This window comes from Mesoplodon bidens (assembly GCF_964165515.1).
Source record: "Mesoplodon bidens genome assembly, chromosome: 3".
Classification (NCBI taxonomy): domain Eukaryota; kingdom Metazoa; phylum Chordata; class Mammalia; order Artiodactyla; family Ziphiidae; genus Mesoplodon; species Mesoplodon bidens.
The window spans coordinates 48261267-48277800 of NC_138178.1; the positions used below are offsets into that span (position 1 = coordinate 48261267).

Sequence of the window (16534 nt, forward strand, 5' to 3'; positions counted from 1 at the left end):
AGAGTGGGTGAAAGGCGGGAACTGGAAGTTTTAGTCAGTGGGATGTGTCTTGGTATGAAAGATTTTGAGAGAGGAGATGGTGACACAGTTCCAACAGTGGCCATGAAAGGGGCTTCTGAACTAGAGCGGGGATAAATTTGGCCAAAGTAGAAGAGGTTGGGGGAGTAAAGGTCAGAGTATGAGATGATTATCCTTACGAACAACAGACTTGTTGAATCCCATGATGGAGGCAAAGATGGTTTCTCTTCTCAAGGCAAAAGCAGAGAAGAGAATGTCGGGGTCAGGGAGGGAGAGAGTCAGGGAGAAATAAAAGAGCTGGGTACAATATTGTAAATCAACTATACTCCAATAAAAATTAAAAAAAATAAAAGACGAGGAAACTGAGGCAAAAAATAAATAAATAAAAGAGCTGGGTAGGCTAGCTCCATAGATTCAGCATGGCACTGTGTCTAGGTAAGCACAATTTTAGGACTGTTGTCAATATGTCAATTTCAGGATGAGTCAATATGTTGGCAATGCACGGTAACCTCTAGGATATCCATGCAGTGATAGCTGGACTTTTGGTTCAGTACTTTGCACATGCTTCTATTTTACCATATGATGAGTTTATTTGGAGGTACTTGTCACTTTGACTATATAACTCCTTAGAAGTAGAGATTTGTATTCCTTATTTTTGAATCCCTACTGCTTAATGCTGTGCCTGACATATAAATAAAAGGTTTTTCTGAATGAATGAAAGAAACTAAGCAGCCCCATATTTCTAACAGGAACTTTGGCATGAGGGTGCTTTGCAAAGGGAGGGTGTGAATGAGTTAGGTCTGATGATGAATTCATGGTGATGCAGGTAAAAAGTGTAACTGTCCTCTGAAGGTAGACTGAAAGAAATGATAAATATTTCATCTCCTCCACTTAAGCCTGAAATGTTCAATACCACAAGCTTAACCTGTGCTTTCTTCAAACTCTCCCCTCAGGTAACCTTATCTTTTTTTTTAATTTAATTTAATTTTATTTTATTTTAGGTAACCTCATCTTTATTCATGGCTTCAGTTATCACCTCGATGAGCACAAGAACCTTCCCTCTGAATACAGACCCATATCATTTCCTACTTGACATCTTCTCTCAGAAGCACCAGAGAGCCCCAGAGGTCTCAACCTGCACAAGCAGAATTCATGACCTTCCCTTGCAGTCCTGGTCCTCTTCCAGCATTTCCTCTCTGGAGGCTTAGCACCTCCTTCCCCAACAAGCCAGGAATACAGCCATCAAACTTGAGCTTCTTTTCCTCATCCTTCATATCCAATCCATCAAGTCCTTCCAATTTTAAGATATAAAGAACTCTTGAGTCCTTCCATTTCTCTCCATTGTGAAAGCCACCACCTAGTCCTGGAATTCTGGAATATCCCCCAATGTCTACATATGCCCACCTTAGGCCCCCATCAATCCCCTCTCCACCTCACAGCTAGGATGAGGGTTCTCCTCACTCCTTACCTCAACATACGTTTATTCAAACATTACGTGCCATGGACATGAGTTTTAAAACTCAAATCTGATGGTGTCCTGCTCCTGCTTAAACCACTTCAGTGACTTATTATTGCTGTTACCCTAAACTTGATTTACAAGGCTCACTATGGTCTGATCCCTGCCCACGGCTCCAGGTTCATTCCGCATTGTGCTCCTTTGCTGCCTCTCTTTCATTCCTGGATACGCGTCGTACTGTTCCCATCCCCAGCCCACAAGACATGCCCCACTAAACTTGTTTCTGATCTCAGCTCAGACATGATGTCCTTGGAAAAACTATCAGAGATCTCTGGCAAGATGAAATCCCCCTCTTACATCTGCTTACAGAAATATGTCCTCTATCTTCAGAGCATACACCTCTGTTGTAATTTCATATTTCTGTGTTTATGATTAGTTCACTCACGTCTCTCTCCCTCATGAGACTCTAAGCTCTGTAAGGGGCAAGAACCCCACGTGCTTTTGTTAAGTACAGTGTTTGGCACATAATGAGTATGCCATAAATATTTGTTAGGTGAGGGAATGGAGAGACCACAGAACACCCTTGTGTGGTATTAGCTGTAATCACAATAAAGTCCTGTCTCTCTGGTCCATCCACTGGGACCTGGGAATAGCATGGTCATAAATAACTCTCGGAGTATAACTGCTTTACAATGGTGTGTTAGTTTCTGCCTTATAACAAAGTGAGTTAGCTATATGCATACATATATCCCCCCCTCTTACATCTCCCTCCCACCCTCCCTATCCCACCCCTCTAGGTGGCCACAAAGCACCAAGCTGATCTCCCTATGCTATGCAGCTGCTTCCCACTAGCTATCTATTTTACATTTGGTAGTGTATATATGTCTGTGCCACTCTCTCACCTCGTCCCAGCTTCCCCTTCCACTTCCCTGTATCCTCAAGTCGATTCCTCTACATCTGCGTCTTTATTCCTGTCCTGTCCCTAGGTTCTTCAGAACAATTTTTTTTTAGATTCCATATATATGTGTTAGCAGACGGTATTTCTTTTTCTCTTTCTGACTTACTTCACTCTGTATGACAGACTCTAGGTCCATCCACCTCACTACAAATAACTCAATTTCGTTTCTTTTTATGGCTGAGTAACATTCCATTGTATATATGTGCCACATCTTCTTTACCCGTTCATCTGTTGATGGACACTTAGGTTGCTTCCATGTCCTGGTTATTGTAAATAGGGCTGCAATGAACATCGTGGTACATGCCTCTTTTTGAATTATGGTTTTCTCAGGGTATATGCCCAGTAGTGGGATGGGATCCATAACTCAACCAGGAGTTACAGTCAAAATGCTCATTCCTGTTTTGGCTCTGCAATGGCATGCCCTCAGGCAAGTTATAACCTCTTTAGGCCTTAACTCTTGATTTCACCTACAGACTAGGTACGTCTTGTCCTTGAAATCTCTACAGCTGTTTTTTCCAGGCCCCTCTTCCAGCCTGCCTCCTCAACTGGGAATGACTGCGGGCCTCCTGCAAAGATAGGGGAGGGTCTGAAACAGAGCAGGCTTTTCTGTGGGAGGACTGGGAGGAAGCACACAGCAAGGGTACTAATTCCATGGGACTGCCTTGGTATTCAGAAACAACTGCTGGATTCTACTTCTTCTCACAAACTAGTTTTGAAAAACAAGGCATGAATATATGACATGATGAGAAGCTAGTCCTGAACACAGTTTGTTGCCTGTAAGGATGTTAATTCATCAAACTTAAAAGATATAATCTAGGAGCCTTGTTTAGGCATCTTTACTCCCTTTCTTGTTTAATTAGGGTGACATATACTCAGATTGATCTCCTTCTGGCTTAGTGATCTCCAAGCAGTATAGACTTTCAAGCTACTATTGTTTATTTGTATGTATTTTGCCTAAATATTTCATGGTAAATGAAGGAGAGTAACTTGGTTTTCAAACTAGAATGCCTCTTAAGAAGTTGGCTTCTCCATCTTTCTGATTCTTGATCCCAAGCTATCCTCAGTAGATGAACCCCAGCTACAGTAACCGAGGAGGAGATCCCATCCTGTCCTACAGACTTGCCATGTGAGACTTGGAATGGTCTCTCTGTACGTTAATTTCTTCATCTCCAGAACGAATGCAGTGGTTCTTAACACCCTCAGGGAGGTGTAATTAAATCACTGAAATGTTACTGGAAGAAAAAAAGAGTGATTAATCTTGTTGAACAACACATCTTATTTTTCTTCTTGTTCTCCAATTTGCATGAAAGCTCCTTCAGAAAAGAATGTTTACATTAGATGTGTATATACCTGATCTGACAATTCCAAACTATACCTCAACCAACCAATTCTGAATAGGAAAAAAAAAAATCAGAAGCTTGCAATTGTGCAACATGTAAATCTCTCCTGGACTGGAGCCCATCACTGTGGTTTGGCAACGCAACCAAAACATCTCTTTTCTCATCTCTTGGAAAAAAAACCCAACAGAGAAAAAAAAGATACCTTGAAAATAAAGGTAATGATTAATCCATCAGGTACAAAAAGGGCTGTTTTCAGGATTTCAGGTTCTAATATGCCATTTCAAATAAACAGCAGCAAACAGGGAATGACAATTTCACCAGAAGAGGATTAAGCCACAGGCTCTAATTAGGACTGGATTTGTACAGCCATATTATCTAATCAGGCATCTCCAGGAATCTGTGAGCACTTGTTAAAACTTCCGTGTGCCAGTGAAATAGGGACCAGAAGAAGCAGGTATTGGTGAAAAGAGTAGTCCTTGTAGAAGCCGCAAGTGAGATGGAACAAAAGAAAAAAAGCTTGAAGCAGAGACTGGTCTTGAAGAGCAGCTTAGCTAAAGAAATGCTCTCCGAGTTCTTGGGCACATTTATAATGATTGTGAGTATTTTCTGATTTCTGTTATAAAAAAATAACAAAAAGTTATTTTTGTCCATAAACTTTGTACATTAAAAGTTCTTTGGTAAGGTACAGCATGGTGACTACAGTTAATAATACCATATTACATATATGAAAATTGCTAAGAGAGTATATCTTAAAAGTTCTCATCACAAGATAAAAAAATGTGTAACTATGTATGGTGATGGATATTAACTAGACTTATTGTGGTGCTCATTTCATTATATAAACAAATATTGAATTAGTACATTGTACACCTGAAACTAATAAGTTGTTATATGCTAATTATACCTAATTTTTTTAAAAAGTTCTTTGCATTGGGTAAATACATAATAATACTTTAGGAGACTAAGCCAACACTGAAAAACAAATGTGAATTCAAAAAATGGAACTAGGGGCTTCCCTGGTGGCGCAGTGGTTGAGAATCCACCTGCCGATGCAGGGGACATGGGTTCATGCCCCGGTCTCGGAAGATCCCACATGCCGCGGAGTGGCTGGGCCCGTGAGCCGTGGCCGCTGAGCCTGCGCGTCCGGCGCCTGTGCTCCGCAACGGGAGAGGCCACAACAGTGAGAGGCCCGCGTACCGCAAAAAAAATAAAAATAAAATTTAAAAAAAAATGGAACTAGTGTAAAATAAGAGAGAGCAATACGTTTTCCGGTCTCTGAAAACCTCTTTGTACCTGATTTGTTCAAGTATTTTCAAGGTGTTAAGGGCAATTTCCTACATTCCCTCTTGACCATCCTCACCTCTCATCTATGGTGACTTGTTAGGCGGGGGTAGTGTGGGGGAGAAGGGCACTGGAAGGAAAAGAGAGAGAAAATAAAAGTCCAAGATTCTTCTGATTCTTGTCACTCTTTACTGGAAAATCGCCCTCAGGGAGACAGAAACCCTGGGGTCATGTTACTTGACAATCTGGTCCCAAAGGGGAGAGTGGTTGCTGCCCCGGGCCTAACCTCATCCTCAAGGTGATCCGTGGTACAGAGAAGTGAGGCAAATTCAGTTATAATTCTAAGTGCTCCGCAAATACTACAGAAGAGGAAGTGAACTAAACATCTACGTATTTTGTAACCAAAAAAGTTAAAACCCTCTTTATTTCTTAACAAGAACCTATTTCATGATCCCATCCTGTCTGAGTTAAGTAAAGGAAAGTGGCTTTTAGCCATTCACTATTCTACTCATGCAAATAGTATTGTGTCTTCCCCTACTATTCAAGGTGGGAGCTAAAGAAATAATATCTTAATACTGTACGCTGAAAAGTTAAACTTTGTATCTTCTGGCTAAAGCCAATAATTTCCTGAAAGGTTTGATTTCTATTTATACTGTTCTAAAACAAACCCTGATGAAATCTTTCGTGGTGAGTATAATCTTCAAGTTTGTTGAGGCTTGTGGGGATGTGTAAACAAGAAACTTCTGCAAAAACACAACTTTTAATATACATGTAAATGAAAAATTTAATTTTTAATAAATCTACATGGTTTTTCTCAAAGGTTATTCAAAGTAATTGTTTCTGCTTTATTAGAAAATGTGCATTTTGCCTTACTTTCTCTAGTAAAAAGCTTTGCATGTTGATAAGGCATGGAAGAAAGGGAGCACTAAAAAGATGACAGAGTATATGCAGGACTCACTGGTCTTTCATATGTAAAATTAGTTTTCCCCCAGACACTGGGAGTCTGATGCCATTTGCCTCCCTCTTCTCGAAAACTGCTCTTAAGGGAAGCATCTCAAGCTCACTCACACTGTGGTATAAATGACTAATAAGGGCTACTGGTAGCACTAAGGAAAGAGCAGGTCCATGAAAAATTCTCTGTAGACTACAACTAAAAACAACAATAATTAAGTCATAAGCTAAAAAACTAGCTCTAATTTGGCCTTTTAGACATTGGGATAGGTAGGCCTTTATGCCTTTGCTAGTGCCAGGAAGAAAGTTTGCAATGCATCTTCCCCATCACAGAGAAGAGGTTTAGAAGCGTTGAGCTGAAAAGGTAGGGAGTATGTATTAAGTACCTACCATTTGTTAGCTTCTTTACCTACATTTGTTTAATCCTTATGGTAGCTGCATTACGAAGACTTTATTATCACCCATAAACAGTTGAAGTGAGGGCTCAAAGAGATGAGGTAACTGGCCAAAACCGGGAAAGCAGTGAACTGGGATTCTTTCTAATTCTAGAGGCTACGCTTTCCACGTACTTCCACCCATTGCTGGAATTCCTTTGGCAAATGTTCTTGATAGATAGTAAATCAGACTCTGCTTTAATATTTCCATAGATTGGAGCCTTGAGTTAGTACTGTGGGCATGGGAGTTTAATTGATGAGCACCTGATGAGACCAGACCATTAGTTGCACCCCTAAGCAGAAAAGACTACTCAACTCAGGTGGAAGGGTTTGAGGTGAAGGCAGAAAACACACTTCTCAGCCCCCTGCACGTGGGCCCATGGTGTGTGGGTTTCAAGTTGCACATTAAATATCCGCTACGTGTAAAATTCCTGACATAGGATGCTCATTACATGCTAGTTCCCTTACCCCTCGATCCTTCTGCTCTTTTACTTGAGAGTCTTTGTAGTATTTTAAAACAGCTGCTTTGTCCCCTCCTGGGCATCGTGCCCATGCCTTTCCCTAGCACAGACTACGGAACTCTGCCCATACATGTATGGGACCCCGTCAATGTGTGTTGAATTAAATAATTCCTTTTAGGGGCTGAACTTCCCAAGATCTCTCATCATTTTTCGAAGGAGCTATGTTCACTCGTCGCTTTTTTGTGTACCCTCCTCTCTCTCCAAACATTTCAGGATTCTTTGATACAGAGCTCATCCTATTGAGGATGCTGAGGTGAACAGCCCAGCAAGCAGCCATATTTCCTCTTGTGGTGGAAGGGCATCCTTCCAGTTCTGCACTTACGAGTGGGTAGCATCTACTTGTGTATTGCGAAAGAGCCTACATTTTTTTTCTCACCCCATCAAGCTTGTACATCAGACACCCTATCTTTTGGCATATCTAAGAATGAAATAATACAAGTACTTTTGCTAAAAGTAATACCTTTGATCTGTGCCCTGAAGGGAAATAGAAAGGGCAGAGGCCTGGGACACAGGATATGGAGGGCAGAGGGGAGTGGGCATTGCAGGAGGGAGGGAGGAAATGAGATGGATGGAGAAATTTCAGACCCCACCATGTTTCCCATATCTGATCCTGCCTTCATGACTTTATGACCAAACTTCTCTCTTTGACAGAGTCACCAAGTTTGTCACTGTTTCTGGAAGGGTTTTCATATATGCTGGCTATAGAAATTCTGGGGCTTTAAAATGATTGTTACAAAGTGTCCTCAGATCTTGGAATAGGTCTATTCCATATTAGGGAGCTTTTGAAACAAAAGAATATAGCGTAAGCTGGGAGGAAGTGAGAGAGTAATGCTGACAAATATACACTACCACATGTAAAACTGATAGCTAGTGGGAAGCAGTCACATAGCACAGGGAGATCAGCTCGGTGCTTTGTGACCACCTAGAGGGGTGGGAAAGGGAGGATGGGAGGGAAACGCAAGAAGGAAGAGACATGGGGATATATGTATACCAATAGCTGATTCACTTTGTTATACAGCAGGAACACAACATTGTAAAGCAATTATACTCCAATAAAGATGTTAAAGAAAAAGAAAAGAATATATGGTTAGCATTTAGAGTTCTTAAAATTAGCCAGTTCTTAAAATAAGTCTGCTTTGCAGGGTGTAATTCAAGACAATTCTGGTCTACTACATTATTTATCTGGAGTTCCCAGAGACTGGTAGGACACCTATGAGATAAGAGTGAGGTGAACGTCCTGGGCCCATCTCATTGATGGGGAAGCTGAGGCATGGACTGGTGCAGTCATATGTCCTAGGAGTCAATATGGAGCCCAGTTGTCATGCCTCATGCACATACATGGTCTTGGGTTTCCACTGTGTTTTTCCTCTAAGAGGCATAGAGTGTTTTTTCATCTGGACTGTTGCTTATTTTTATAACTCTCCTTGGATATAGATAGATAGATAGATAGATAGATAGAGAGAGAGAGAGAGAGAGAGACATATATATATATATAGACATATATATAGAGACATATATATATATGTGTATATATATATATCCAAGGAGAGCAAAGGACCTAAAGGGAAGTGGCCCTCAAGAGACTCGGTAACTCTTCTTGCTTACTGTCTCGACAGCCCCCTGCCCTCTGTCTTCTATCTGCTTGGTTCTAGCTTATGGCTTTGCAAAGCCGTGCCCCACTCCAAGCCTGGGATGTCCATGACTGAGAGTCCCACAGAGCTAGAGCTGTCGATTTGCTGACCGATGATAGGCCAGAAGCCTCTGCTGGTCTCGGATGGCTTGTCTGCCAGAACCATGGAAGGATGCTCTGTCCTCAGGCTCCCACACACTGGGATGAAGTAGTCTCTGTTGTCTGGCCCCTGCATCTTTCAGATGAGGAAACAAAGACCCTCACGCTTACTCACAGAATTCTGTCAAATGCTCTTTCTACCACAGCAGGACATCAGAGAGAACATCCATGGCCAACCCTACCTGCTTCTTTTATTTACTTATGATTTATGTCCAGTACTCTGCCTTTCATGGATCTGTACTTCTGCATCTGGGTGTTCTGTCACATTAAGGAAGTCCAAGGTTCTAAATCTGAACTGTGAAAGAACCAAACACGAGCTCTTATGTGGGTTCTTGCCCAGTGCCTTCAATGGAGTGTAGAGGGGCCTGAAGCGGAAGGTTCTCTCACTCCAAATACAGTTATGTGATGAGGACAAAAGATGGTGAAGAGCATTAACACTCAATTTAATCTCGGAAAAATCTAGTGAGATAAAGAAATTGTTCTTATTTTACAGGTGAGGAAATTAAGGCTTAGTATGACGGAACATCTTGCCCACAGGCAAATGTGTGGTGGAGCTGGATTTAGAATCAAACCTCTCTGGTTTCTCTGCATTCTTGTGCATGCTTTTGAACTTTTATTACTGCCGCCCATGACAATCTATGCTACTGTTTCAGATGTTTTACAAACTTGTATGCGTGGCTTCATAACTTGTATACCTTCTACAATTTGAAGGTATACAAATGTCAAAGATGTTTTTTGAGATTAATCTACTTGGGGACATGTAGATGCAGGTAATTCATTTTAACTGTTGTGTAGTACGGCAGGTGTATATATCCATTCACCTTGTGAAATGTTATGTTGTTTGCAATGTGCTGCAATTACCAACCCTGCTGTTATGAACATCCTGTACAGGTCTCCTGGTACATGAGTTCCTCTTGAGTACATCCTTGGAAGTGAGTTTTGTGGTTTAGGACATGTCTGTCTTCACCTTTATGTGCATTGTAACATTGCTCTCCAAAGTGGTTTCAAATTTATACTACAGGCAGCAACATAAGAGTCCCCATCTCCATACATTCACCAACACCTTGATATGATCCAACTTTTATATTTTTGCCCATTTGATATGTAGGAAATAGAAGTTCACTAGCAGTTTTAATGAATTCCTAGTGCAGTTGATCTTTTCATGTTTACTGAACCTTAAGATTTTTCTCCTCTGGAAATTAATCTCAAATAAAAGATTAATTGACTGGAATTGAATTTAATTTATAGTATTCTGGATAGAACTGACATTTTAAAATATTGAATCTTCTCAACCATGAATAGTTCCTCATTCATAGGTCTGCTTTTATATTTCTTTCCAGAGTTTTATAATTTACTTGGTATTAGTCATATAGATTTTTGTTTGATATATTTTTAGCTACTTTATGGCTATCATTATTGTGAATAGTACCTTTTAAAAATTATATTTTCTAATTGGTTATTACTAGGGTTTAAGAACAATATTGATTTTTGTATATTGATTTTACATTCAGCAAACTTGGTAATTCTCTTATTAATTCAAATAAGTTTATAGATTATCTTGGCTATTCTGTATAGATCAAGGCCATCAAATTTGAGTGCCACTAGCCATATGTGGCTACTTAAAATTAATCTTAAATAAAATAAAAAAGTTAGTTCCTCAGTCTTCCTAGTTCCACTTCATGCGCTCAAGAGCCATATATGACTACTGACTACCATATTGGACGACACAGATGTAGAACTTTTCTCTCAATGAAAAATGCACTATTGGACTGTGCTGGCACAGATAATATTTTTTCTGAGAATATGAGAGTTTTTATTTTCCTTCTTTTTAGTCCTTAAATTGTTAGTTTCTTCTTACTATCTTATTATAGTGGTTAAAACCTCTTGTTCAATGTTATTAGAAGCTATAATTGCAGCATTCTTGTTATATTCCCAACTTTCAAAAATCTGCTTCTGGTATTTTACCATGAAACATGATAGTTTCTGTAAGTTTTTGGTAGACATTTTTTTTTAACAGAGAATGATACTCCCAATTTATTTATTTATGGCTGTGTTGGGTCTTCGTTTCTGTGCGAGGGCTTTCTCTAGTTGTGGCAAGCGGGGGCCACTCTACAACGCAGTGCATGGGCCTCTCACTATCGCAGCCTCTCTTGTTGCAGAGCACAGGCTCCAGACGCGCAGGTTCAGTAATTGTGGCTCACAGGTCCAGCTGCTCCGCAGCATGTGGGATCTTCCCAGACCAGGGCTCGAACTCGTATCCCCTGCATTGGCAGGCAGATTCTCAACCACTGCACCACCTGGGAAGCCCTGGTAGACATTCTTGATTTGAGAAAGGAAACTCCTGTCTGATCCTCATTTACTAAAACTCTCATTAGGAAAGATTGTTGAATTTTAAAAAAATACCTTCCTACATCTATTAAAATAAGCACAAGGGCTTCTTTTCTTATCTGTTGATAAAGAAAATTACATTGATAAATATTTTTGGGTTAAATCATCATTACATTCCTGAGATTAATTCCCACCTACTCATGCAGCATTTAGTTTGCAATGTCTTACTAAGGATCTGGACTATAATTTCATTTATTATGTTGCCCTTGTCTAGTTTTATTACCAAGGTTATATTAGCTTCATGAAATGTTTTGGAATTTTTCCCTCTTTTTATGTTTTCTGGAACATTTTGTATAAAATGAGGATTATGTTTCTTAAAGATTACTTAGCATGTGAACTGAAAAAGGGAGAAAGAGAGAGAAAAAGAGAGAGAGATGTGTGAGAGAAGTTTCTCTAAAGCTATGTCTCATTTAGATTTTCTATTCTTAATTCCATTTTGGCAATTTATTTTTTTCCTAGGGAACCGTACTTCATTTCTGTTTTCAAATGTAGTTTTTCAAAATTGTTAATACTTTCAAAATTAATATAGTAAAAGCAGTAATTTTGAGATGATTTTTCATAGTATTTGCTTACAGCTTTTAAAAATCTCTTCTGTACCTGTGGTGATGCCCTTTCTTTAATTTTTAATGTGGTTTCTTTGTTTTCCACTTAGTAGTTTCTGCTTTGACCTTTCTTATATTCTCCCATTGAGTTGATCAGATTTCTTTGTTTCTCCCTTTTCTCCTCTGCTTACACTTTCTATTCTTTAAGTACTTATCCTTACATTTAAAAAAATATATTATTGCATTCACAAACTTTAAAGTGAATTAATATCTCTTTCCTTCTGAACAACACAAAAACTTTTTAAAAGCCTCATTGTAATCAACCACTCCATCTTATGCCATTGTTATCTAATATTCTACTCTCATTATTCTTAATATTAGTGTTTTTAAGAGTGAATACTTATTTAAATTTACTATCATTTACCAGTTTACTTGCTAATCATTACTGCATCCATTCATTACTTTCTTTCAGGTGCAATTTTCTTTGTGCAATAAAATAAACTTTCTTAAGGAAATTTTTCAGGAAGGGTGTGTTAGGGATAAACTTTCTCAGTCTTTGTTTGCCTATGTCTTTATTTCATTCTCAAGGTTCAATGATAAATTAGTTGATAAATTTTAGGTTGATGATTGGTTTTGTTTATCATTTTGCAGGTGTCATCCCAATGTCTTTATTATTGCTATTGACAAGTTTGTTACTGGTCTAATTTTTGTCCTCAATAACCTGCATTTCTCTGCCTACTATTACAAGTTTCTTTTTTTTCCTGAAACTTCACTATAATATGACTAGGAATGAATCTTTGTAGTGCTCAGGATTCATTGTTCATCTTCAATGTAAAGATTTGCAATTTTCACCAATTCTAGAAAATTCTCAGCTTATCACCTTTCCTCTCCTCCAGACTATTTTCTCCTTTTAGAATTCCTATTATATTTGTATATGTGCTTGACCCTCTCACTTTTTTATATGTCTCTTAACCATTCTTTCATAAATCTATCTCAACCTATGATGAATTTTCTGTAGTGTTCTCAAATCTGTCTTCTGATTCACTAACTTCCTATTCAGTTATATCTTGTCTTCTGTTTAATACATTCATTAAGTCTTCAGTTTCATTAATATGTTTTCATTTCCAGAAGTTCTATTTGGTTCTTTTACTTAATTGCTTTTCTTTTGCCTCCTTATGTGTTTATTTTTAATTTGTTTAACTTACTAAAGCCTAACATATTTACAGTATTTTATGATATTTTACTTCCAACATCTCAAGTTTTGGAGTTGCTAATCATCTTGCTTATTTTATCCACTGTCTCATTCACAAAGGATCATTTCCTTTAGTGTTTTGTAAATTTGTATTGTAAGCTCTTCAGGAAGGTTTATTATTCAGTGTGGGAAATCTGTACGGCCTGAACTGTGGAGTTGCTCTTCCAGAACAGGTTTGCATTTGCTTTTGCTAGGGTGTCCAGGTATATCACCAACCAGAAATGATTACTGTGAGGTGGAAAACTGACAAAAAAGAAGACTGATGAATGTGGGTGTGGTGGTGAGGAGCAGTCACTCTAAAGAACAGCTCTCTTGCTCCCTTTCTCCCACATGGGATGTGTGACCGTGAGTGACTGGGAAACCCCATGCTTTCTCTAAATGAGGCTGATCCTCTTCAAGTCCTGAGACCCTGAGACAGTATCAGCTGAAGAAGGATTTTCCTGCGGGCTTCCCCTTATCATCAGTGAACATGAAGGGCCAGACTAACTTGGGAAATTTCAGAGTTCCAAAGAACCTGGGGAGAAAAGTCTGTTCTGAGTCACTGATCTAAGGGCTGCAGACTCATAACGCCAAATTTGATTCTGCCAAACAAAACTGTGTTTGTGATCCCTGAGTTTCAATTTTGACCCAGAAAACTTGCTATTTTCATTACTTTCAAAGGGGAAGTATTTTTGTTTTTTACTTTCCAGAAGTGGAGTTGCTTAGTTTTTCTTTAATGACAAAGTTCTCCGCAACATGTTCTCATTACTTGACAAGAAAGGAGAACATGGGATGAGAGCAGAAGCTGGCTCCTCTTTACTCATCAGCCTTGTGATGTAGATATGGCATAAAGTGAGGCCTTTGAGGAAGGGAAGCCTCACAGAAGTGAGACAACCTATACAACATATCAAGATGCTGAAAGAGCCCAGCAGTGACTCCATGCATCTAGTGGGCACCTTATTTCACATCTGAGGTAGAACTGCTACGTTCACTGACCCTGGAAAGCAAAGGAAATGCTTTAAAAGAAAATATGCCAGCAAAATATGCACTGCCCCCCCCCAGCCATCTTAATAGATTGGCTGATATGCTCTAAGGTACAGGTCTGGGATGGTCAGCAAAGACCAAAAAGGACCCAAGGGCTTAGTCCCTCTCATCCTAGAATTGGCCCACATGGCTTAGACTCTGTGTAAAACTTTCTTAGCAGGAAATCTCCCCTCAAAACCTATGCCTCGGGCTTCCCTGGTGGCACAGTGGTTGAGAGTCCGCCTGCCGATGCAGGGGACACGAGTTCGTGCCTCGGTCCGGGAAGATCCCACATGCCACGGAGTGGCTGGGCCCGTGAGCCATGGCCGCTGAGCCTGCGCGTCCGGAGCCTGTGCTCCGCAACAGGAGAGGCCACAACAGTGAGAGGCCCGCGTACCAAAAAAACAAAAAAAAAACCACAAAAAAAACCCTATGCCTCTATCAACAGGTAATTGGTTAAAGAAATTGGGGTGCATTGCTGCAATGCACTCTTATGCAGCCATTAAAGATAATGGGGCCAACCTTTAAATGCTGATATAGAAAGACTCGCTAAGCTTTTAAAGTGAAAAAGCAGGCAGAAAATGGTATGTATAAAAACTCCCATTGGTATAAACACACACACATATACACATACGTTTAACAGAATACACCAGAAAGTATTGATATTAGTTACCTATAGAGGATAAAATATGAAATCTGGGCTGGGAAGGACACGGATTCTTGTTTTTTTATATTTACTTATTTATTTATTTTGGCTGTGCTGTGTCTTAGTTGTGGCACGTGGGATCTTTGCAGCATGCAGGATCTTTAGTTGCGGCATGTGGGATTTTTAGTTTTGGCATGTGTACTCTTCGTTGCGGCACGTGAACTTTTAGTTGCAGCATGCATGTGGGATCTAGTTCCCGGACCAGGGATCAAACTGGGGTGCCCTGCATTGGGAGCATGGAGTCTTACCCACTGGACCACCAGGGAAGTCCCACGAATTCTTATATTTTATCATATACCCTTTGTAATTGAAAAATTTTTAATGTTCATGTATATTTTCTTCACCTCCCTGCTCCCCACAAAAGAGCTCACTCAGCAGAATTTATCCCTTCCAAGTGATTTAGGGAGATGCTCAAACTGTGTTCTGAAGAACACTAGTGCTGTGAAATGCAAACAAGAACTACATGAAAGAAAATATGCTGTCCTTCCCAGATATGCTTTGCAAACACTGGGTTAAACCAAGCTAAGTAGTTTTCTTAACTGTAGGAGTTATCAGAGCCTTTAATCTTCACTGTAAATCTCTAAGAGGGGACTAGAATATACAGTTGTCCCCAGACTTACTTGACCACAAACCACTTTTTTTGAGGAGCACCTCACAGAACTGATAAACTGTGGAACACACTTTGAGAACTGCAAGCCCTGGAATGAACCTAAGAAACAAATCAGTGCCCCAAACTCCTCCATCTTCAGTGATCTTCCAGATTGAGAGTGACCCGAGGTATACTTGACTTTGTTGGGCCACTCTGAATAAAGAGAGAATTGTCCTCAGCAACCCCCTATCCACACCCAGCACACTCAGCTCCATGGTTATCCTGATATGAACACACACACCTTAATCAATAATTAGTTTCTTATTCTGGCCCTGGGATCAAGATCAAGCTCTCATCCAAGCTAGCATTATCTGGGATGAGCTGAGGGAGGAGTGAATGCCTGGTGTAGATCAGAAAAGGAGAGCACTATTCTCTTCAGCCTAGTGGAAATAGTGGAGTTTAGTCATCTCTCATTTCTGAGGTCTGTGTTGGTTCTTGGTACTCTTTTCTATTTGGAGACCTATAAAATTGGCCATTTGCCCATTCACCTGTTTCTCAAATCTCAGATTCCTCTCTTTTGATGAACCTGCCTTAATATCATCTCTTTTGAAGTACAGCTGGTTCTTGAGAGGTGACTGATCGCATTCTGATATTATCTCAGGCTACGTGCCACCCAATACTTTATTTTTAACTGGAATGTCCAGATTTCAGTCTTGGTTCTTTGTGACCATTTTTGTTATGACTGAGAAAGTTTTATTTTCCAGTTGGAAAACTAACTGACTGGAAAGCCGTGCCTGAAGAGGCATTCTGTCCTAATAAACGGACCAAGTAGCCCCACCAAGGTAGCAGAAGTTGTTTCAGGAGAAACACAGGACTGGGACTCAGAGAACCTGGCTCCCGACTCAGATTCTGCCACTTATTAGCCATAGGATTTTTTGTTAAGCCATCCAGTCTTTCACTTTTTAAATGAGGATTAAGTGTTGGGAGGAATAACGGAAGTAATAGAAGTGAGCATGCTTGGCGGTATACGGTATACATGCTGTAAATGTTTGTTCATTCATCCACCCAGCAGCCAAAATTATGTGCAATCAAACCTGGGCTTTATCACTTACTGCCTGTGTGTATGTGAGAAATTCTCTTGACCTCTTAACCTCTCTAAGCTTTGTTTCCTGAATATGTAAAGTGGAGACAGTTAAGAGTACCTGACTCATAGGGTCTTTGTGAGATTAATGGGCTAATGTATGCTATTATACTCAATAAGTAGTATTTGTTATTGTTTTTCTTGTTGTTACTATTATCATTACATG

General features: G+C 39.8%; 1 protein-coding gene across 1 annotated transcript in view; it reads left to right on the forward strand.

Moving 5' to 3' along the window:
• Positions 1–4078: 4078 nt before the first annotated feature.
• AQP9 (aquaporin 9) overlaps positions 4079–16534 on the forward strand; it is a 38822-nt gene continuing 26366 nt past the window's right edge. The window contains exon 1 of the mRNA XM_081228411.1: positions 4079–4367. Coding sequence (XP_081084537.1) covers positions 4269–4367 — 99 coding nt within the window. The 5' untranslated portion in view covers positions 4079–4268. The remainder of the gene's footprint in view (positions 4368–16534) is intronic.